This window comes from Vicugna pacos, chromosome 3 (assembly GCF_048564905.1).
Source record: "Vicugna pacos chromosome 3, VicPac4, whole genome shotgun sequence".
Lineage (NCBI taxonomy): Eukaryota > Metazoa > Chordata > Mammalia > Artiodactyla > Camelidae > Vicugna > Vicugna pacos.
The window spans coordinates 94,046,080-94,070,316 of record NC_132989.1 but is presented as its reverse complement, the minus strand read 5'-3'; the positions used below and the strand labels follow the sequence as shown (position 1 = coordinate 94,070,316).

General features: G+C 44.9%; 1 protein-coding gene across 1 annotated transcript in view; it reads left to right on the top strand.

Annotated features, from left to right (window-relative positions):
• Positions 1–24,237, top strand: part of EGFLAM (EGF like, fibronectin type III and laminin G domains) — a 161,598-nt gene that overhangs the window by 108,885 nt on the left and 28,476 nt on the right. Inside the window, exons 8-16 of the mRNA XM_006207672.4 lie at positions 2,239–2,354; positions 2,944–3,262; positions 3,922–4,022; positions 5,264–5,364; positions 7,206–7,350; positions 10,370–10,559; positions 18,921–19,046; positions 20,170–20,413; positions 23,442–23,553. Coding sequence (XP_006207734.2) covers positions 2,239–2,354; positions 2,944–3,262; positions 3,922–4,022; positions 5,264–5,364; positions 7,206–7,350; positions 10,370–10,559; positions 18,921–19,046; positions 20,170–20,413; positions 23,442–23,553 — 1,454 coding nt within the window. The remainder of the gene's footprint in view (positions 1–2,238; positions 2,355–2,943; positions 3,263–3,921; positions 4,023–5,263; positions 5,365–7,205; positions 7,351–10,369; positions 10,560–18,920; positions 19,047–20,169; positions 20,414–23,441; positions 23,554–24,237) is intronic.

Sequence of the window (24,237 nt, the reverse complement as noted above, 5' to 3'; positions counted from 1 at the left end):
ATATGGGAGATCCAGAGATAGAAATGGAGAGTGAGAAAGGGAGAGACGAAAGAGACCCACAGGAAGACAGGGAGAGAGGCAGGGAGAGAGGTAGAATGATAGAAAGATACAGAGAGACAAGAGAGGGGGAAGCTGTCTCCAGGGGCTCCTGGCTTTTTGTGTGAAGACACCTGGCCCCCAGCTGTGCTGCCTGGATGCAGGTGGCTTAAGAGAATTTGCATTTAGGTTTAAATCCGGCATCGACAGGCTTGAATTTTCAGCTGATGTGTGGGCTGTTATGAATAAAACTGGGGAACTGGTGGGTGAGTTATCCCAGCTCCACCAGAGATGTGCCTGGTGCCTGAGACCAGCTCCTTCCCGCCTGCCTGCAGGTCACCTGCCGACCATGTTTCCATTTCCCTCTTCCTGGTGGTGCTGGAGGAGAGGTCTGGTCAGCAGCACACCCACTAAGCAGGCTTCCCACACTCCCTTTCTGTCATTTCCTTCAGTTTCATGTTTAATCTGCATGCTGTTTTGCTTAGAGGAAGGCGCATTTGCTCTTGTGAGAAAGATGTTTGTCTTACCTTATTTTGAAAGCAGGATTGTCTTTAAGTTCGATTTATGTTTTTAATATCATTTTTCTTCGTCTTTTTAAACAAGTCATCCCATAACTAATAGGCATCAACAACCTACAATAGTCAGTTTCTGTTGCCAAAATTGTTACAGCCATAAAGCCTGGTGCCTGGTGTGCCTGGAGTGAAGGCAGCTGGGACCTGTGCTTACTCAAACCCGCCAGGAGGAAATGGGGGCGCTATGGAGCAGCACTTTGAAAAACTCATATCCTGAGAGTAGGGCTTCCTATTCCAGCCTAAGGGAGGAGGGCTGAATAAAAATGTTAACTGACCATCTCTCAAAGAACAATACCCTGTATTGTCTGTCCCCTAGACTCTTTTCTCAGCCCTACCTTCCAGTTCTGAAAGATCCTGTTGCCCAGCTAAGATCAATGGAAATGGTTGACCCCCAAGATGGCACACGGGACCCCTTTTCTTTCTGGGTATGGGAGTGTTCGTTCTAGTGTAATGTGTCTTTCTCATTTTAAAGAACTTTTAAAAATAAAGTATTTCATACATCAAAAGGATATATATACTTTTATGTATATTGTTTTTATGTTACATAAAAACACAAAAATAATATAAACACTTACATGTAAGCACCTATATTAAGAAATAGAACATGATAGAGTACTTTCTAAGGTCCCTGTGTGTCACACCTCATTCACATCCCTCTTCTAACTTTTCTCAAGAATTTTTTTTGTCATTGTCCAACTTTTCTTAACAGCTTAAGCTATGCATACAGTCCATCCTCCATATCCAGCTGTGGTTAGTTGAATTTGCGAATACAGAACCCTCAGATACCAATGGCCGATTGTACTACACCATTTTATATAAGGAACTTGAGTGTCCACAGATTTTGATATCCACAGGGATCCTGTAACCAAAACCATCCCTCAGATACTAAGGGAAGAGTGACAACTGTATATGTATCCCTAAATAATTTATAGTTTTTCTTGCTGTAGGCGTCTATATAAATGGTATCAAACTGAATATGTTCCTTTGCAACTTACGTTTCTTGTATGAAATCATATGAGACTAAATCATGTTGATGCACTAAATGCCCATTTATTCATTTCCCCTGTTATATAGTATTCTATTATCCATTCTCTGTTGATTGATACTTGGGGTGTTACTGCTATTACAAATAGCAAGTTTGGTGGGGTTTTTTGTACTATTGCAAATTCTGATGCCACAAGTATGTTATGCACGTGTCTTCCGGTACATGTGGAAGAGTTTCTCCAGATTTTGTAAGTCGGGGTGAGACTGCTGGATCAAAAGGTATGAACGGTTTCTTCTTCATTAAATATTTCCAGTTGTTTTGCAAAGTGAACATACCAGTTTACACATCTAACATCAGTGTTTTGAGTCTCCATTGACCCCATCCTTGGTAATATTTTTTACTTCCTGAATTTTATATTTCCCAGTCTTGTCAGTATAAAATGATAGCTGTTTCTTTTATGAAATTACTTATGAAATGAAATGTTTTTCATAATTTTTCTCATTAATGCTTCCTCTCCTGCGTTGAATTCCTTGTGTGTTTCGGATACGTCTCCATCCACTCAGTACAGCTCAGTGTATGACTGAACTGGGATAGGAAAGGGAGCAAAGGCATGTGCTGACTGCCGTGTGCTGCTTTTCTCTAAAGGACCTGAGGAATCAGGAAGTGGACACTATGGGCCCCATTACATAACCGACACTGAAGTCAGTGAGGATGATGATGAATTCGAAGACGACTTAGATTTGGATATTTCCTTTGAGGAGGTAACAAAAAGTACTGCTTTTATAATCTGGGTGGTTTTGTTTTCTTGCTGAACAAGGCAATTTAATCAATAGCCCATGAACATTTTACTTAAAACTTACTTACATTGGCCCGTTTACTTTTAACACTTATTTATTTCCTCTGACTTTTAGGCTCCAGGTGATCATAAATTAACGGTGACTAAGTACCAACCACGCTGTTCTGTAGTCAGCCCTTGCCTGCTGACTTCACAGCTGGCTAAAACAAATCTAGATTTCCCACCAAGTGCAGTTTTATAAAGTGAGGTATTATAAGGAGATGAACAATTCCTTGACAAAGCAATGCATCTTTGTGATAGTGAAATAATAATAAATCATACGATATCAGCTTTACCACTGACCTTTCTGTGTAATACAGAAGAAGATAATTAAAATCCTTGAGGCTCAAGTTCTTTATCTGTAAACTGGGGGTCAATACTATTTGCCCCATCTACATCCCAGGTTTTTGAGAAATATCAAAAGTGACCATGTTTCCACAATCAACCATAATAAAAGTAGTCTAATTACTGTGCTCTGTGTTAATCCTGAACTTCTTTTTCTTGTCTGTCTTTAGGTTAAACCACTTCCTGCTATCAAAGAAGGGAATAAGAAATTCTTGGTGGAATCCAAGATGGCGCCTAGGTCAAACCCAATGACCGTTTCTAGGCTCGCCCCCCTCACCCCACCATCTCTCCCTATGACTACTGTGGCTCCCCAGCCCACTCCAGTAGAGAGGAAAGGGAAGAACAGTGTGGCTCTGATGCCCAGGCTCTTTGACATGTCTTGTGATGAAACCCTGTGCTCTGCTGACAGCTTTTGTGTTAATGACTACACCTGGGGGGGCTCTCGATGCCACTGCAACCTGGGCAAAGGTGGTGAGAGCTGCTCAGAAGGTAAGCCCTTGGTGGGGATAAGAATATGGTGGTAGGTTGGCCCCTATTGGGAGCCAGAGGGCAGCTTTGCAGTCCACAGATGGTGCCTTCAGCCCTTTTTCTAAGATAAGCCCCTTCTTCCAATTTTTAGTCATTAAATTTGCTAATTAGCTATACAGGGCAAAAGTGGGGCAAATTCCATTGCTTCTAGTTAGATAGCAGCCCTATTTCTATGTGTGCCAAACATGTAGTCCTCTAGGGGCAATTACTAATCATCCTGATGGCACCTTGGGGGTGGGCTTTATTTTGATCACAACTCTACTGACAAATGCAGCAGAACATGTGCATGAAGGTTGAGAAAGATAATAATTGAGCCAACTTACATTACACAGATGTACAGCTGGCAGTCAGGGGTCAGTGGCCTTAAAGCCACTGATTTCTTTTTAGGGTGGCATGTAACCATCTCCAAAGATTCGCTTCTCCCTAAGAATTTCAGAAGCTCAGAGTCCCCAGGAGTGAGAACCCTAGGGGTAAAGAGTGGTGAAAAGAAGATATTAAGCTAGGTTTAACAGACTCTCAGGGGTTTTCACTTAGTGACATTCAGGCAACAGTGTGTGTTGATTTTTTGCATTTGAAGAAGTGAGGAAACAGCATTCTTTTATTGTCTTTCTCTCTTTCAGATATTGTTATACAGTATCCTCAGTTCTTTGGTCATTCCTATGTAACCTTTGAACCTCTGAAGAACTCTTACCAGGCATTTCAAATTACTCTTGAATTTAGGGTAAGACGGATTAATCGTTTAATGAGTGCTAATTGGACACCTTCACACAGCAGTGTACTCCATCCAGTGGAGGAGGAGAGGGCGAGGGGAAGCAGGGAGGTGAACCTGTTCACAGGGTCTCGAGAATGATGGGCACATTTACACACTCAAGGGCGGCAGCAAGGGGAGGGTGGGTTCCATACGTTACTGAACTCTGGCAGAATGTGTGGCTCCCAGCCATGTTGTTCATGTCAACTGAAAAATAAAAATGCACGACCTACAAGTTGAGAATTATGTTTTATTCGGTGGACTTGCTGAGGACTTAAGCCCAATAGCTCTGAGGGACTGTCCCCTAGGCTTAAGTCCTCCGCCAGTCCACCAAATAAAACATAATTCTCAGCTCTTAGGTTGTACATCTTTTATTCCAATGGACACTCATAATAGTGATGCTTTCCAGGCAAGGACTTCAGAAGGCATAAATCCATTCTTTATCCCATCATCCCATTTAAAGGGAGCCCAGACAAGCTTCATTGTTACAACTGCACCTGGACAAATAGAAAAACTGCTATATCCAACCCTGCCATGCAGTGAGGACCTAGTAAATGCTCTCTGATCTGAATCAGATGCGGGTCTGAATTGAGTGCCTTCAGCTTAAAGTGATTCTTTTGGGTATCTCCGATGACGTGAGAAGGTTTGGAGATACAGAAACAAATCTCCTTTGAGGTCATGGTCAAAGTATTGAGGATCCCTTGATCTGTCCGCGTCTAGGATAGCCAAAGTGGGTGAAAAACCAAACTAGTCTATCAGTTGGGTTTTTATTGTCAGGTTCTCCTAATGGAAGGAAAGAAGCAAATTTGCATGGGAAGTAAACAAAATAAAGCAAAAAAATAGGATTCTCTTCGGTGAGACCAGAATTTGATGAGCATGAGGACAGCGTCTGTGTGACCGTGGTCTTTGTGCACATGGTTTCCCTGAGGCTCTGCTAGTGGAGCCACAGAGCCAAGTAAATAAAGAGTGGGAAAGATATGGGGCCACCTTCCTCTCGCCTCACTGCTATTCCTCACACTCTGTTTATAGCACTGCCATTTGTTTATTGAAGATGAACTGGGACTAGGTACCTTGGAATTAATTGGAGTCCACATGCTTGTAAATACGACTTCCATGGAGATGCTCAAGTTTCATATTCATAAGTGTTTCCAGGTGCCGCTTCATGGAAGAGGAGATGGTCATTGTGCGTGTGGCTTTTGTTTGTCTAATGACAGGCAGAGGCGGAGGACGGCTTACTGCTCTACTGTGGGGAGAATGAGCACGGGAGGGGCGACTTCATGTCCCTGGCGATCATCCGGCGCTCGCTCCAATTCAGGTAGTTCCTGCCAAAAACCCCTTGGATTTTTAATACTACCCTACATTATGTTTTCCTTTTTATGGTGTGAATAAAATCTCTACAGGATGGATGCCTATAAACAAAGGAACAGTGTGTTTAAGATGAGCCTGGACCAGTTTACTGAACACTGGGGTATCAGGATTGCAGGGTCACTTCTGAAACTTGAGTTTTGGAACCTTGTAACCATTGGTTCATCCAAAAGCAAATGTTTCCTGAGTCCCCACAGTGTACTTGGCACCACTGTAGAGCCTAGGAACTTGGTAGTGAGCCAAAGCAATCAAGTCCTTTCTGTCTTGGAGCTCCGGTGGATGTGATGGAAGAAAGGCTGGGATCTCCTCTTTGTCCCCATGGTAGACACGGCTGAGAGCCACGGAGAGCAGAGAGGCACCTACAGCCTCCCAAGAGTTCCCAGAAGCTCAGACCCCATCCCTGTCTTCTCTCAGGGCTGTGGTGGGCTGTTTGGCTTACCTTCTCTGCCCTGATCCCAACACACCTTGGAAGCCACCTTTGGTTTATGTGTGGTTTCCCAGAGGTAGAGTTTTGTAGAGGCATGACTGCTTTAAGCACCCGCATGAAGGTGTCCACAGCACTGGTTTGAGAACAACCAGTGGGAATCAGCCTTATGCTTCTGCGTGGTGCACTGGTTAAGGTTCTCCTGGTGCCATGCTCCTGCTGCCTGACCTTCAGTGAATGAATTAACCTATCCAAGTCTGCGGTCCTCCCAGGGTTATTGTGAGGATGAAGTGCATGACACATAAAAAGTGCTTAGAGCGGTTCCTGACCCCTAGCAAGTAGTCAGTAAGCATCAGTCATTAGTGACTTTTGATTATTTCAACACATGAATTATTTGGGGTTAAGTTGGCAAAAACTGTCAAGCATCCCCCATAGGGGAGAAAATGGTCTGACTGAGGGGAGGTTGAGGTCAGCCAGCAGGATCTGGAGCAGGGGCCCTAACCCTGTGGGCTCTGCACTTGGAGGATCTGACAGACCCTCAGTAGCCCTGGTGGTTATTCGCTGGCAGCAGCTGTCCAACTCTGCAGTCCTGCTGTGTGATTCTGACATCCCCTGCTAGGTGAGCCTGGTCTGCAGTGGGATCCTCTCAACCCCATTCCACTCCACTGAGGATCAGGAGACAACGGGAGGCCATGAGAAGTGGGCTGCCATTAATGGAAGTCCTGATAAGGACCTCACCACCGGCGATCTCAGGACTGGTGACGAGGTGGCACGGTGGCTGCTTGGAAGTTGGCCGGAAAGGGTCAGAATTCTAGATGTCAGACATAGTGACCAGTGGGCACCCCAGGCCATACAGGAAGTTGGGGGAAAAACAAAAATAATGCAACTGTCTGAGAATGTTCCTCTTCCACCCACACCCCACTCTGAGCCGGAGCCTCCTTGGAAACCACACCTGCACTGGGACCCAGCTGAACACAGATGGCGGTGCTGGCCAGCTTGCCAAAAGGAGAAGACTCTCTCTCTCTCTTTTTTTTTTTTTTAGTTAATATCGCCGAGCCTGTCATTTGGGATTTGTAGGAAGTCCCCAGAGAAATCCCTAGAAACATAATGACTCAAGCTCTAATTCTCTGCACCTTGAATTAGATTCAAATGTCTGGTAATCTCTGAGAAGGAGAGGGAGGACCCCAGCTGCCCACGAGTTTCTAAACTGCAGAGAAAATCAGGTTAAAGGAGGCCTTTATTCGTAAAGCTAACTGAACAGACTGGCTCTCGAAGAAGCCATTATCCTGGAAGTGATGTCCATGGGGTCTGAAAACATAGTGAACTGGTTGATCTAAGAGTCTTCCTTTCCTTTTCATCCCCCACAGATTTAACTGTGGAACTGGGGTTGCCATTATCATAAGTGAAACCAAAATTAAACTCGGGGGCTGGCACACAGTTACGCTCTACAGAGATGGGCTGAACGGACTGCTGCAGCTGAACAATGGTACCCCGGTGACAGGCCAATCCCAGGTGAGTGCGAGCCTCACTCCCTGCCCATCCACCCGGCACCTGCCGTAAGCACCTTGGGAGGGTCCCACAACAAGAGAGCTGGCAGATGTGGCAGAAGGGCTGTTTTTCATGGTGAACCCGTGTGCCCCTACTGGTCTTTCCACTCTAGGCGGGCTTTCCCGGCACACATCCATCCCATATCTACCGATGCAGAAGACTGAATTTGCTAGCATCGTGGCCGTGGGTGCACAAGGACATGCAGGAGGCCTTGTGCCGGGGATATGTTCTCTTTCTACAAGGACATCAAAGCCAGGGGTGGAGGAAAGCCCACACTGGAAGAATAGAAGCCATTATTAGTGCCGAACACAAAGCTTGCTTTTAAGGCAGGGGTGTTGCAATCCTGTGGCTTTAGAAAATCATCCCAAAAGGTTCACTTGGTTCAATATGCAGGAATTATCCATTCATCCACCTTTTTTGGGGGCCATGATTATAGGAAGTGGTAAAACAATTTAACTGGTGGGCTACTCAGCAAATCACCTAGGTATTCACATATTTGTCATGCTCTGAGCAATTTTAGGACTGTATTTAGAATAAACAGTTTGGATTAGCAACCTGCCAAGGAACCCAGCCTGTAATTATAATCAGGCAGGTGTCTGTATTCTCTGAGGAAAAATGTAGCAAGAAAGCCTTTGTGTATATGGGTATAAGTTCTCCTTCGCTTAGGCTCTTCACTGTTCTTTGCTGACAAGACATGTTATGTAAAGGGTTATGACTTGCTGATTTAAAGAAAAGAATAGGAAAAAAAAAATCTCATTCATTTGGATCCCACTGGTTTTGAAGGAATCCAAATAGAGTGAATGTAAATCCAAGAAGACCACTTATGCATATATGCATATATTCCTAAGGAAGGAAAAGACCAGAAAAGTGAACTGCAGAGTCACAGAAATGCCAGAACAATAGGCCTAATGTGATTAAAATTAAATTTGATAGAAATAAAGAAGCTCTGAATTTGGGTCCAAAATACTAACATGAATACAGGATGGAGAAGCTGTAACAGAAGCAACACATTTGAAAGTGTCTTATGGTTTAAAACAAGGAAATTCAATAAAGGCTAATAAATAGGGCCATGTGGTAACAACAAGCTAAAGAAATTATGGGTCACATTAATAGAGGTATAGCATCTAGAAAAAGGGAGGCAATAATCCTGTTCTATTCTAGTGTTATAATTTGCAGTGCTCTAATGGTGATGGTAACTCTAATCCTCAGAGAGGATTACATTTGGAGTCTATGATTTTAATGAATACAAGAATTAATTGTAAGCATATAATTTTATGGATACTCAGGGCAACATCTACCTCTCTACTACCAGGACTTGCTAAGCAAGTTGTATAAGCAGGACTGCCAATGTGGAATGTTTAATAAACTCTCTTGGGAGATACTCTGTTTTAAGTCAGGGTTTCCCCAAAACAGACCTGGGATAAGGAGTACTGTGCAAATGATGAATTAAGAAAATTCTCCCACAGGAAACTTGTAAGGGAGGGGATTAAGATGGAAAGGGACAGGGTGGAAGTCAGCAAGAGTAAGATCTCAGGCAAAGTTCATAGGTCTGGCTTCAGCCTGATCCCACAGGGGAGCTCTGGAATGTTAGTAGTACCTCAGAGTGATCCCAACCCAAAGTAAGGGAATTGGACTTCCACAGTTAAGCACCCAATTACAAACTGTTAAGGCCTGTGCTGGGGGAATGCAAACTCCAGGGCACCACCAGCTGTTTGCATAGACAGGCAAAGCAGGTTCCAGGGGCCCAAAGAAAACCCCCTCTTTGGAGGAAGGTAAAGGCCAGACTCAAAGACTACTGATGAGGTGTTGTGAAAGGAGCCTCAGAAGAACCACCCACCCCAACAATGCACTTGATGCTTCAGAAAAGGAGGAAAGGATTGAGCTGTCAGGCTCCTGCTGTGGTCCTGGATCAGGGAACAGGGCCAGAGGGGTGAATATGGGATCCAGAAGGAGTAAATCCTGAGGATCTTGATGAAATAAGCCAACAGGGGACTCAATTCATCTAACAAAAGCTCTATGCTGGTGGCTGGCAAATAATTAATCCTTGAAATCCGTGGTAAGTGTTTTAAAGCTGCCTAGCTCATATTTAATATACTGTTTACAAAGATTCTTATCTATTCATTAGAAAAGATAAAGCAATGGTTAGATGTTTTACTTGTTGATAACAAAAGTATAAAGGATAAAGATTACATTTCAGTGGTTTACATTCTGAAAGTTTTCTAACTTCTGGCAGCAAACCTTTTCCCAACCTCCTTCTATACCCTTTAATCCAAACAAATGAGACATTTCTGTGACACAAAAACAAATAACCAAGGGCACCTTAATTTTGTCCCATCTAATGTTCAGCTCTGTATTTTGGAACCTCAAAACCTACAATCCAGATTGTGGTTTGGTCTAAGATTGGAAATGACCCTATGTAGCTATGATAACACTTAAAAAAAAACTGTATCCATGAGCAAATTTGAAAATATTTTGCAACCTCAGTCTTGGCAATTTTCCTCTCCCTCCCAAATGCCTGTTGCGGGATATAGTATAAAGGTGACTAGGATGGTGAAAAAGGGCAACTGTTAGCCCATGTACACACAAAATTAGTATTATTATTATTCTTTGAGACACAGACTAGCCCTATGACCCATCCAAGATACACGGTAAATTGGTGTCAGGACTGGAAAGAGAACGTTTTTTTTTGGATGCCCAGCGTAATACACTGCCTGTTGGGTTGCTCTTGGCTCTGACCTACCTTCCCTTCTAAGCGTTCCAAAATCATCCTTTCTCGTAACACCACCCCCCTGAGAAGCACTCTGAGTTTCCTATAGTTAACTGTGGGTTTAATTTTCCAGTAGGGTAATGACTTAAAGATAAATATGGATGGAAGAAAACACTGGGGCTACAAACTGCATCTTAACCATGTCCCTCATGAAAATCTGTTATGTTTTAGCTTTTGACTTGGCTTAGTGAGTTGTGGTTTCCATCTTTCTTAAAGGGCCAGTACAGTAAAATTACCTTCCGGACACCTCTCTATGTCGGTGGGGCTCCCAGTGCTTACTGGTTGGTGAGAGCAACCGGGACAAATCGAGGCTTTCAAGGCTGTGTGCAGTCACTCACTGTTAACGGAAAGAGAATGGACTTGAGGCCCTGGCCACTGGGGAAAGCACTCAGCGGGGCCGACGTAGGTAAGGGGCTGCCCAGTGGGCGGGGTGCTCTTGTGGGATTGCCTTTCTGGTTTGGGCTGGGGAGGGGAGCAGCTTCATGGATGGTTAGTGCAGAGCTTCAGGAGGAAGGTGGGCTTACAGGGTGAGCTTGGTGCTCTGTAGAATGATAACCTTGAATATGAACATCAAGGCATGTAAATCATATCAGCTGTGCATCAGACCCTCGGTGGTGTCGTGCTGCCATCGTTGCCCCCTTCGTGGAACGTGGCGTGGTCTCATCTTCCAAGGCAACAGCCGTTCAGCCCTTTCCCCTGCCTCGCCCAGTCCAGTGGAGGAGCCAACACAATAATGTAAAAACATCCTTCGTACACTCTCTGCTTCTAAAAGAAATGGGCACATTCTAATTTGTGACCACTGTGCCAAATACGTCTTAAAGGCCTTCTCGTTTACTCCTCACGCTAACTCCAGGAGACAGAAATTATTATATTTATTTTATGCGTGAAGGCACTGGGGTTTGTAAAATTAAAGAACTTCTCCAAAATAGGGCAGAACAGGACTTTTTCCTATTTTCCTTTTTTTAAATTAAGACTTTAATAAGAATTTATTTTTTTGAGTAGTTTAAGGTTCACAGCAAAATTGAGGGGAAGGTACAGAGATTTCCCATATGCCCTCGGCCTCCACACCTGAAGAGGACTCCCCCCGCCCCACTATCAGCATCCCCCACCAGAGGGATTTGTTACACATTTGTTACAATTGATGAACCCATTGACACATCATCATCACTCAAAACCCAGAGTTTACATTATGGTTCATTTATAATGTTTTTTATTCTATGGGCTTGGACAAGTGTGTAATAGCATATATCCATATTATGGTATTATACAGAATACTTTCACTGCCCTAAGAATCCTCTCTGTCCTGCCTGTTCATCTCTCTTTTCACCCCATCCCAAACCCCTGGCAACCACTGATCTTTTTATATTCTTTATAGTTTTTGCCTTTTCCAGAATGTCATATAGTTAGAATCATACATTACAGAGCCTTCAAAGATTGGCTTCCTTCAGTTAGTAATATGCACCCAAGTTTCCTCCATGCCTTTTCATGCCTTGATAGCTCATTTCTTTTTAGCATTGAATAATATTTCATTACCTGGATCTACCACAGTTCACCTGCTGAAAGACACCTTGGTTGCTTCTAAGTCAATTATGAATAAAGCTGCTATAAACATCCATGTTCAGATTTTTGTGTGGACATAAGTTTTCACCTCTTTGGGGTAACTACCAGGGAGCATGATCGCTGGATCATACAGTAAGAGTATGTTTAGTTCTGTAAGAAACCCCCAAACTGTGTTCTAGAGTGACTGTACCATTTTGCATTCCCACCATGAACGAATGGGAGTTCCTATTGCTCCACATCCTTGTTAGCATTGGATGTTGTCAGTGTTCCATATTTCGGCCATTCTAATAGGTGTGTAGTGAAATCTTGCTGTAATTTGCATTTCCCTGGTGAGTAAATGATGTGAACATCTTTTCACATGCTTATTTGCCTTCTGTATGTCTTCTTTGGTGAGGTGTCTGTTAAGGTCTTTGGCCCATTTTTAAATCAGGTTGTTTGTTTTCTTACTGTTGAGTTTTAAGAGTTCTTTACACATTTTTGGGAACAGTCCTTTATCAGATGTGTCTTTTGAAAATATTTTCTCCCAGTCTATGGCTTGTCTTCTCATCCTTTTGACATTGTCTCTTACAGAGTAGAGGTTTTTCATTTTAATGAAGTCCAGCTTATCAATTATTCTCTTAAGGATCATGCCTTTGGTGTTGTATCTAAAAAATCATTGCTTTATTCAAGGTCATCTAAGTTTTCACCCATGTCATCTTCAAGGAATTTTGTAGTTTTATGTTTACATTTAAGTCTGTGATCCATTTTGAGTTAATTTTTGGGAAGGGTGTAGGGTCTGTGTCTAGATTCACTTTTTTTGTAGGATGTCCAGTTCTAGTACCATTTGTTGAAAAGACTAAGATTGTTTTTGAAGCAATACGGACATTTATTCCATCACTAAAGGCAGCAGATAGATAATTCTAACGTTGGTTAATGCAGTGTGTGTTTTAGTCAGCAAGGGCTGTCATAATAAAATACCACAGGCTGGGTGTTTTAAACAACAGAAACTTATTTCCTCACAGTTTCACAGGCTGGAAGTCCAAGATCAGGTGTTGGCAGATTTGGTTTCTCCTGAGGCCTCTCTCCTTGGCTTGCAGATGGCCGGCCACCTTCTCACTGTGTCCTCATGCAGCCTTTTATCTGTGCTTGAATCCCTGCTGTCTCTCCCTCTTCTTAGAAGGACACCAGTCAGATTAGATTAGAGCCCACTCCCATGACCTCATTTAACCTTAATTACCTCCTCAAAGTCCGTGTCTCCAATTACAGTCACGTTGAGAGTTAGGGCTTCAACCTACGCATTTTGGGAGGACACAGTTCAGCCCCTAACGGTGATGCAATGATACCAGAACCCCGGTTCGTGTCTCTGTGGTTCTCCTGCTTTTCACATGTAATTCCAAGATGGTGCCACAACTCCGAGAACATCACATCCTCATATGACATTGTTTGGGCCAGAAATGGCAGGTCCCTTCCTTGGGTCACTTTTTTCTCCATCTTCAAGGTGTTATTTTGAAAGAACACATGGTGAACACCATGTACCCACTGCCTAGATTCTACCACTAACATTTTGCCACATTTGCTTTGCCATATATGAGCCTATCCCTCCCTCTCTCCATTCCTGGATCAGAGCTAGGATTCGATACTCAAACTCCAGGTTTGTTTAATTTATTTGTTTGTTTTATACCTAATGTTAGTTGAGCACCTACTACAGTTAGCCACCATTCTAAACTGCTTTTATCTTCTCAGTATTCCTATAGAGTAGGTGCTAACCTTAGCCTTAGTGTTTGCAGATGAGAGCTGGTGATACGGAACAGTTAAGCAATTTGCCCAAGGTCACACAGCTAGTAAGTGGCAGAGCTGGTAAGCGTTGACCTCAGCCGGCTGGCTCCAGCACCTGCCCTTTTAACCACATCTACCACATCAAAGGCTCCCAAACTGCCTTTGAATTGCTTCCTTCTACCCTTCTAACTCCAAAAGGTGATATCATTGTTAGAACGACAAAAGAGAGAGTTTGCTTAAAGGAAAATGATTACTAGCCGCATATTATTCCCTACGTGGCTTTTTTCCTGAATTGATCATTTAGTCAAAGCAAACAAACAACCGTAATGACTAAAACTATTAGAAAGGCACCCAGTGTGGTAGGATAATGTCTCCAAAATCCCTCTTCTGGGAAATCTGTGATGATTCAGAACGTAAGAGCCACCGGGTCCAACAGCCATCTCCTGTGGTATTGAGGAGCCAGCACTCTGAAGGCAGACTGCCTGGATTTGGTAAATCACTTAACCTTTTAGGGACTCGGGTTCCCCATCTATAAACAGTATGCCTCACATAAGATGATTGTCTAGATGCACCGTGGTGCATGTAAAGAACTTAGAATAAAGCCTTGCACATAGCAAACGTGTTGTGAATATTTCCTACTGTTAATGTCATTAATATTGACTCCACCCATCCACAGGGGAAAAGTTGCTTCTTCTCTCTTCTTTGAACTAACAGGGAAACAGCCCTGCAGGACAGATCTGGCAGTCTTGAGGCTGCAGTAACCTCTGACAGTTAGTTAAGAAGTTACAAAGTTGAGCAAAGGCTGATTTTTTTGACAGCATTTTAAATTCTCCCTCAGTGCAATACCAACCTCTCCACTGAGCAGATGGATAAGGAGGGCCACCTTGCTGGCTCTGGGCTTCCTGGGGGCGGCAATTGGATTATTCGATTTCTATGAAACTTAATGGCAGGCATTGGTCACATGGCCTTTCTTTTATGTTTCCCTATTTCTCCCCCACGAGGTACAAGAACGGGGCTGGCTGTCCTTCCTCACCCTCCATCCTTGCTTTCCTTTCTGTGAATCTTCCTGAAATGATTTGAGTTCTTGTAAGTTAAATGTAGTCTCACCACGGGGGAGACTGAACTCTTGCAAACAGCGGTGCGTTCCTGGTGGAGATACAGGCTTCTGGAAGAGGCGTCACAACTCCTAGGTCTGATCTTGAACTTGGCATTGCGATCTTCAACTACAATTTTTTCTCTGTCCCACCTCCCCACTCTTACTAAACCTGTTTCCAAGGGGCCTTTCATTACTCACCCCGCCCACTTCATCTCCTTCACTGGACTATTTCCAGCTATTGGACTCTCTCTGAACTCACATTCTAGAATAGTCAGCAATCTCAGCGAAATTTTGCATTCTCTGGCCCAGACTTTTCTTTTATTATTTCCACCCAGACTCTCAGACCTAAACCACTACCATTCATTTTTTTCCAATCCTTCCTTGGTTCTCCACTCCCTGCTGGAGCAAATTCACAGAGTCAGCTTCCCAAGTTCTTTGAGATTCAAGAAGTCTGCAGTGGCCATGGGTCTCACTATGCCTTGTCACTCTCTTACTCATCCTTCTGCAGGAAATACTTATTTAAGATCCTATGTAGTGCTGGTCACAGTGCTGAGTGCTGGGGAGAAAGGAATGAACAAGGTAGACAGGATCCCAGGATTCCTCATGTACCTGCCACGAGGAGAGAGCAAATTAGTCAAATAATCATCACACAAATAAATGTAAAATTACAATTCAGAGTGGGAATTGATGGGGAAGTACTAGTGTATGATGGGGGGATTTATAGGCTGGGGTCAGGAAAAGCATTTCTGAGGATGTGCTGTGAGGTTGATATATGAAGCAAGAGCAGGAGTTAAAAAGCAGAGCAGAAATGGAAATGACTTCCAGGCAGAGGAAATGAGAGTATGAGGGGGAGGTGGGTCCCATGATCTAGCTGGTGTTTTGAAAAGATCCCTTTGATCATAGGCAGCTTACTGGAAGGGATCTTCATGGTGTGCACGTGGACCAGCTGGCAGGCTATGCAGTAGTCGTGATCAGAGATAATGGTGGTTTGATCCGGGGTGGTAGTGGTGGCAGATATGACAGATGTTTAGGAGAGGAAATAGATAAGCCTCGTTATTGGGCTGGATTAGGGGAGGAGGGGCAGGGAGGCTGCTCACTGTCCATGGTCTCCTTAGTGTATCCTGCTCCACGATGTTCCACCTTCTCTTCCCTCCTCGGGAGCCCGATGTCTCTTCTTCCCCTTACTTCATTATCTTGCATAAACCTACACGACAAATGGTATATAGTGGGTGTGAGTGTCAATAAAAGTTATCTTCTGTATTGATGATGCAGTCCTGCCAGACCCTTATACACATGATCTTGCACCCCCTTCCTCCTCCTCTCAGAGATGAAGGGTTTCCTCCTCCCTGGAACTAACCTGTTCATCTCTATTTGGCACCCAACCTTCCCTGTGTCCCTGGAACCTTGCTGTCGGGACTGTCTCTTCTCAGTAACTCAAGGATTCTTAACCTTTTGTGAGCCATGGACCCCTTTAGCAACTTGGTGATGCCTATAGACCTCTTCACAGGAGGCAGGTAATAATGTACATGGTAGGAAACAATTATATTGAAACAAAGCAGTACAATGATGTTTTGTTATTATAGTAACATATGTGCTTTTTCATAAAGCGTTAAAGAACAGGATTCTTTAATGGTGGGTGCAGTAACTACCATGCTTCCAAAGTAGCGATGAGCATAAATGATATTTTCATGATAAATGATAGATATCTCTGTCTGCGGCAAATGGAAAGTGATTCACGCCATTCTCAGGTCTGTTGGTCACAGTTCACAAGAATTGCTAATATTGGAGGTTTGTTGCTTCCATGCATAATTGATGGAACTACTCAAGTCCACTCAGAGATCATGGAAAATAAAGATGAATATTTTTCCCATCAAAATTCATGAATCCCCTGCTCTAGCGTATTCACGCCCACTCAGGTCCTCTCCAGCTTAAACCAGTGCCAGGTTTGTGTGGCCCTGGACCCTTCTGATTCAGGAACCCTGAGGACCTCCCTCCTCTCTTTCAAGCCCTGACTCTGGCTGGCACTCTTCCAGGCCCCCTGTCTGGACCTCCTATGATGGGTTCAGCCTTCTACCGCACTTCGAAACTGCTCTCCTGTATCTCTGAGCAGTTCCCTCTTTGCAAACCCCTCCTGAACCTCTTGGTGGTATCAGCTTGACTTCTCTCTTTGCTCCTGGTCCTCCCTGAGCCTCCAGGAGCCCGCCCTGTCTGGGTCCTCTGGGCCCTCGGTCTATTCTCCTTTTGTCCTCTCTGCTGCCCCCTCAACCTTCTTTGGCTCCCCAGGCATTCCAGGGGGCCCCTCCCTCTTGTCTTCTCTCAAGGAGCCCACCTGTTCTTTGGGTCAGCGTCACCCCCAAGTTGCCGCTGCCCCTCCAGCCCTCACCTGTGGGCAGGGTCCTTTCCTGCCTGGGGCTCAGTTTCCCCCATCACCTGATGCGCAAATCGAACAAACACCAACTCCTCTGTTCCTCAGACACCAGTTCCTGCTCACAGCCTCCCTCATGTCTTTACTCCTGCCGCTCCTTGCGGTCTTCCAAGCTAGAAACCTGGAGGTTAGGCTGGAGTCTTCCTCAGCTTCAAACTCTAGGATGAACTGGCTGTTCCTTCTTGTCCTGTGCCCCTTTGATTCTTTCTCTCCATCTCCTCTGCCCTCACCGTATCTAGCCCCGTCCCCAAAGGATTTCTCTCCTCCTTCCCACCCCCACCACTCACAGTCTATCTTGCATACCATCGCCAGCTGAATCTTGCCGCTGAGACACTGCCTCCATCAGCTAAACAACGCTGGCTTACTTCCAGCCCTGCCCCTCCACCCAACTCCCACCTATAAAAAATAGTTATAAAGCAAATATGCAAAATAATTTTAACATGTGGGTCTAAAATAACCCAAGAACCCCACTTCTTCCTGTGGGAGCAGTCCTTCTCTGAGAAAGACCCTCAGCCCACAGAAATTGGGGGAGTCTAGGGACCTGTGAGAGCTTGGCTCTCCAAATTAAAATCAGCTTTTCTGTAGAGGCTGTGAATGCTGGCAGTGTTCTCAGGGCTGAGGGGAAAAAAAAAAAGACCACCTTAGGTCACTTCTGCCTAAAATTGCAGTGGCCCCCAATGGGAATTCACAGAGGCCAGTGCACCCGGCCAGAGTGGCAAGCCACCTGGGAAGGCTTTAAATTCTGCTGTCAGTTCCTGAGGTCAGTCTCCTCTCTTGGGTACACAGTGTGCCGAGCCCTCCCCCTCCTCCCAACAAGGCTTTAGAAAAAGAAAAGCCTGGCTCAGTTCAAAAAAAGCCTGGCTCAGATGACTGTGTCATCTCACAGATGACCGGTGAGATGACACAGTCGGGCCACAAGGGGTCCACATCTCACAGCAGGGCGGCTGCTGGCTCCTGCGGGCGTCTCAGTGGAGACTTCAGGGTGCAGAGCTGGACCCCTCACGGCTCAATCGGAGGTGCCTTCCCTTTGCTCTGTCCCGAGAACAGGTGCTTTGTACTCACCTACGTAGTTCCGGGCCGGGTTGCGGCCCAGCTGTCTGGTTTGTTTCTTGTACACCAGGAGAGAAGGAAGGGCGGAGAAGGAGAAGGAAAGCAGCCCCGTTCAGGTCCGTTTGTTTTCATTCATTGGGTGATCTCCACTTGAAAATGACCGTGTATACCCTTTACGGGTCTCTCTAATACCTGTTTGGTCAAGAGAACTGACCCATCTGATACTGAACCTTTCAGCACCTTTTACTTCTGGTTGCTGTCCTGCCCCTCATAACGCTGTAGTGTTGAGCTTAGACATGGGGATTCTGGAGGCCCTGCTAAGGTACAATGGAGCCCTCCCTCCCCACTGCCAGCTGGGTTGTGACAGAGGAGTCACAACCCAGGTCTGTTAATAAGCTTAGACAAGGCTCCTAACTCCTTCTGGGCTGATCTGGCTTGCCTCAACTTTCAACCAACAAGGCGGCAGCACTTAAGGTAATTGGGGCCACACAAACGAGAACACTTTTAACATAAACACTGCTGACATTGGAGGGGTTGAAACACACTCTTGTGGGAATGACAGCAAGATGAATTACGGCAGAAATAACTCAGTCCTCCCTGTCAAGGGTCATCACATTGCCCAGTAATTTATTATTGGATTTACCATGCCCACCATGTTTTAACGAGTCTCTGTGGCTCCTCCTCAGAGGAATCAAATTAAAATGAAGGGAAGGTTCCACTCCTCCTGAAAGCTGGTTTGCAGTTGTGCAGAGACGCCAATCAACAGGAGTAGGGAGGGCACTGTATGTATTCAGGACCGTGAGCTGTTGGTGCGATCAGCTCCGTAGCCTTGGATGGGCTCCCGCGATGAATCGGCTTTGTAATTCCCGCTCTGTGTCTAGGGGAATGCAGCAGCGGGATCTGTGATGAAGCCTCGTGCATCAACGGTGGCACCTGCACAGCAAGCAAAGCCGACTCCTACATTTGCCTGTGTCCCCTGGGATTTAGAGGTCGCCACTGTGAAGATGGTGAGAAAGAAGCAAATGATGGAAATTTCTGTCTGCATTGTTAATTCACGTCGGCGTAATTTCTCATCAATGCTTTTAGCAGAGCCTCATACATTTCTATGGGATTGGTCTTTGCTCTCTCTCTTTTTTCCTTTCTTTTTTTTTAAAACCACATTGGAGTGTTTTTAAGTGTCAGAGTGTCGAACAAGCCAAAGACAAGTTCATTTGAAGATGTTCCTGGTCCAGGCTTAGGTGGGCTCTTCTTGGCCCTCAGATAACTTTGAAAAGCCTCCATTTGTGTGGTTTGTATCAGACTTTGAAGCATTCACAGCTCACGCGCCTTAGAATATCTGATAGTTTCAGAGAAAATGCTGGGAAGGGATACACAGAAACCTTAACAGTGATCATGATGTTGCTTCTGTTTTTCTTGTACTGTGCTGAATTATCCCACCTCTCAATGCTATATATATTGATTATATTAAAATACATATATATACACGTATATGTATACATATACATGTAAACACACATGCACACACAAATACACACATATAATAGTGGAAGATGTTAAATATTTAAAAGATTTTGGAAAAACCCAGCAGAGTGGAACATGTTTTAACTTTTGTACCAGCAATTCAGAGTTAGACCTAAGACACCACTCTGGGGAAAAGATTTTTAACACTGTGTAATCTCAAATCTCTTGTCATCTAGAAAAAGGTGTTGTGAGTCAGAGTCAGCCAAAGCTATTACACACCATATTCATATTTCTGCAGCCTAACATAATAAAGTTGATCCTTGCTCACATCACTGCAGGGCAGAGGTGGGAGGGGGTGGCTCTGCTCCATAGTGACACAGGGGCCTGCCTTCCAATGGCTCTGCTGGGGCCTTTGAATCCTCCATCGAGTCCTGCATCCAGCCAGCTGGTGAGGGGAGAGAGATGGGGGATGGAGGGAAGCTGTAGGGGCCAGACCTGGAGCTCTGTGTAACATTCCCACCCACCTTCCACCGGCCAGAACTCAGTTATACCAGCCAGCCACTCCCTTCAGAGCAGCCGAGAAGTATAGCTCAGCTCTATACCCAGGAGGAAAAGAACACAGCTAGCTCTGGCACGGAGGGATTTCTAACCCCATGCTTGTTTCTGCAGCTTTCACCTTGACCATACCTCAGTTCAGAGAGTCTCTGAGGTCCTACGCCGCCACACCCTGGCCACTGGAGCCCCGGCATTACCTTTCCTTCATGGAGTTTGAGATCACATTTCGGCCAGACTCGGGTGATGGTGTCCTCCTGTACAGCTATGACACGGGCAGCAAAGACTTCCTGTCCATCAACATGGCAGGGGGCCACGTGGAGTTCCGCTTTGACTGTGGCTCTGGGACTGGTGTTCTCAGGTAAGGGCTAAGACCTTCAGGGGCCGCTTCCTCCCAAAAGCCAAACAACAGCTGTTTTGCAAAAAGACAAATTTGTCATCTCCTATGTTGCACTCTTCCTGTCTTCCCTGCACAGTCCTGATGCATACAGATGGCATGCTCTCCTGCTGGCAAGGCTTCCTTTCCTCAAATAACTAGCCAGCAGGTAGCGAATCTCTGCTTTGAACTCTGGAAAATGGGCTGGCTTCGGACAGGGGTAAACCGTCTTCCTTTCCACCTGAGATCACGTGATGCAATCATCAAAAACTTGGTAAATTGTCACTAATCAGCCCCTTGCCCCGAGTGTCAAATATATGACAACTAGTGAAAAAGTGCTAATAGAAATTAAACACACAGAAACGTCCTTGGTGACCTCCCTTTACATTTTGACTTTCTTTTTGCATTATTTCTTTGATGGTAACTGGTTATTTAGCATGGCTCTTAGTGTTCTCCATAGGGGAAAACTGACAGTGAATTAGCAGCAATCGCAAAGACTCGGCCCTGACCAATGTGCCCAAGAAGCCTGTGAAATGAGTGGTTTCAACAGCACGGCAGTAACGAGGCATTTCCAAAGCACTTACTGGTGTCTGCAGACCTGGTTCTGAGTTGTTAAACTTTCCTCCTGTTATCCAGTTTGCACTATTCACTTACTTAGCAGATCGATCGTTCCCGCACCGTGTGGCAGTATCTTTGTGAACCCCTCAGAGCCTCCAGGTGGGAGGTGCAGGCGTTTTTCTTATTTGTTTATGTCTCCTGTGTGCCTCCCATGGGAGCTTTTACCTTCAAGCCAGCCGCCTGCTAATCCAAGCAGACATGATTCCTGTTCCTACATTTGTGATTTCTTCTCTTTTGAAACTCACTACCATGTTGTGTTCAGTGGTGCCCTACAGCAGGAAATCAGTCTTTGTCGCTGTTATTTTAAAGGAAATTGTGGGATGTATTCGGTCACAACTCATATTGCTAGACTGTCATTTCTAGAAAGTTTGTCGGTGAGATGTCACAATCATGCATTGCCCTTAATTGCTGACTATTTTTCATGGCTGATGGGAAATGCTGCGCTGGGTTTCAACAGCTCTTAAAAAGGACAGTTCATTTTTGTTCTTAAGGCTGAATTCCTACACATCAGTGACACCTCCCACCTTGGGGAATGGACAAACATTTTTGTACTTCTGGTTATGCAAAAACATCCTATGTCTCAAGACAACTTTGGTAGGTACTTAATTGATTCAATTTACATGTGATTATGCAAAACAATCTAAGTAATTCGCTTAGAACTATTTGTCAAGTTGAGAAAGGAAGACACCTTGAATATCACCTTGTACTTTCAAATGGCTTCTTCCTGGATAAGGAACGACCAGAAAGAGCTGGGGAGGGTCGGGGCTCCTCAGCCCTCCTCCTGCACCGTTGCCCCCTGCTCCCTGCCCCTCTGTGGAGGCAGCTCCCGCTGTGGGGTCCCAGATACCTGGAACCTTAGACATCCAGCATTTTTCTCTTTCGTAATTCTGTGTCTGTTTTTGAGAAGAGGTGTTCTCAATTTTTTTTAAACATAAGTTATTGCTTCCCTGTCAGGAAAGGTACCTGGAAAAAGAATTCTTGAGTATCAGGTGTGATGAAAAGGAGAACAGAGCTGAGTTACCAGGGAGCAGACTGTCATCTGCTCCCTCGTGCCATCCCCTCTCCAGTGTAACCAACAACACTGTTCACGGTTAGTGTGACTGACAGCCCTGACCATGGTTCATCTTCCAGGCGACCCTGTGGAGGATGAGTATTTTGAAAACCATTTCAAAGACTTCCTGCTTCATGAAGACAATTCAGTGAAAGCCTGAACTCCAGGAAGCTGTGGGATGGGCCAAAGCATTTTAACTTTAGGAAAAGGATAAGGTGGTCTAATTTATTATGAACTTGATTCAAAAATCGAGACAACTGAAATGAGCTCATGATGGCCTTGATCAATATCACCGTGCTGAGGGAGGCAGTGCATCGACAGGGAGTGACCTCTGCAGGATGAGAACGGGCGTGGGCACCGTTAGTTATTACGGAGACGGGCTGCTGCCAGAGGGCCGCTGGTTTCTTTATTGCCTATTGATTGAGCCAAGGTGATTAAATTCTAATTGCTAAGGACAAATCACAAAAGCATTTGCCAGAGCAAAAAATCAAGTGAGGAGGTGGAGACCTTTCAATAATTGTGCCCATTGGTATTCCTGACAGGTTTCTAAAGATGATCCAGGACCAAAAAATAGATCGGGAGGTTCAGTGAAGGCCAGGAACTGTACATATATCATCAGAAATACAAATGCAATAATTACCCTCTCTGCAAATTTCATTGTAAAACGTACCATGTTAAACTCCTATTGATACCATTTAAACTTCAAGTGTTTCCATCTTGAATTAATAATTGAATTTTTAAAGTACTTTTCATCCTTTTCACAATATCAGACAACATGGACTCTGTCCCCCTGCAACATTTCATTATGAAAAAATTTTAAATACAGAAAAGTTGAAAGAATTGTATGGTGTACATCCTTATACCCACCACCTGTAGTCTATGATTAACATTTTGCTGTATTTGCCTTATCTGTTCACCCTTATACTCCTCTATCCACCCATTCATCTTATTTTTTATGCATTTCAAAGGATGCTGCAGACATCAGTACACCCAGCAATCTGTTTCCCACCATAGCTCATATAATTTTCTCTTCTTCAAAGCTTGTGTGCAGCTCTGATCGCATTTTACCCTCATGTCACCCCTGATCTTGAAAACCAGGCTAATCCTACCCATATTTCAGGCTTGTTGTAAGGACTAAGTAAAATAATAAATGCAATCCTCCTACCACAAAGGAGTCCAATAAATGGAGACAGCACTGCTGTGTTTCCCAAGGAGGAACGACGGTTTTCTCTGCTGAGCAGAGTGAGGTGCACAAGGTTGGCACATTTCATCAGAACGAGGCTGATGGACATTATCCATAACGCCAGTGTTGCTAACCCATGCTCAGTTTCCTTTCTTCCGCAGGAGTGAAGAGCCCCTCACCCTGGGCCACTGGCATGAGCTGCACGTGTCTCGCACAGCGAAGAACGGCATCTTACAGGTGGATAAGCAGAAGGTGGTGGAGGGAATGGCAGAGGTAAGGAGGACATCACCTCCGGACGGGATGGCACGTGTGAGCGGGGGTCACTGTTTTCTGCGTGTCTTGGAGACAAAAGCAGCAGCATAATAGTTAAACACGCGGGCTCCGGCACCAGTCCGCCTGGCTAAACCCCAAGCTCCCCACGGGGCCAGTTACTTTGCCATTCATCACCTATGGTTAGGGAGGCTACTAGTAGAGGCCCCACATGGTGGTTGTCAGGATTAAGTGAGCCAACACAAGTGTAGCACTTGGAAAACTGCCTGCCACCCCCACGCCTCCCTGCCAACCCCCTGCCTTTGTCCACGTTGGTGTGTAACGTGGTGCTTAGCACACAGGCTCCTAGGCGGGGCCGGTGATGTGGGGGTCACACGTCTGACTAGAACACAGACTCTGAAACCAGACTCCTGGCTTCCCAGGGTTCAAAATCCAGCTCCATTATCTACCAGCAGTGTGAACTCAGACCAGTCACCTGACCTCCCAGGTTCATGATAATGACAGTGTTGCTTCCTAGAGCTGTGAGAATTACAATAGCTGTAGTTATAAAACACAGCAGAACCTGGCGCATGGGTGGCGCTCTGTGGCCTTACTTATTATTATCGCTAATAGTGTGCTGTCGTGACCTCAAGAGCTCAGAATTTCTACTCAAGTCTATAACTTTCATCCATGATTTTATTTCCAAGG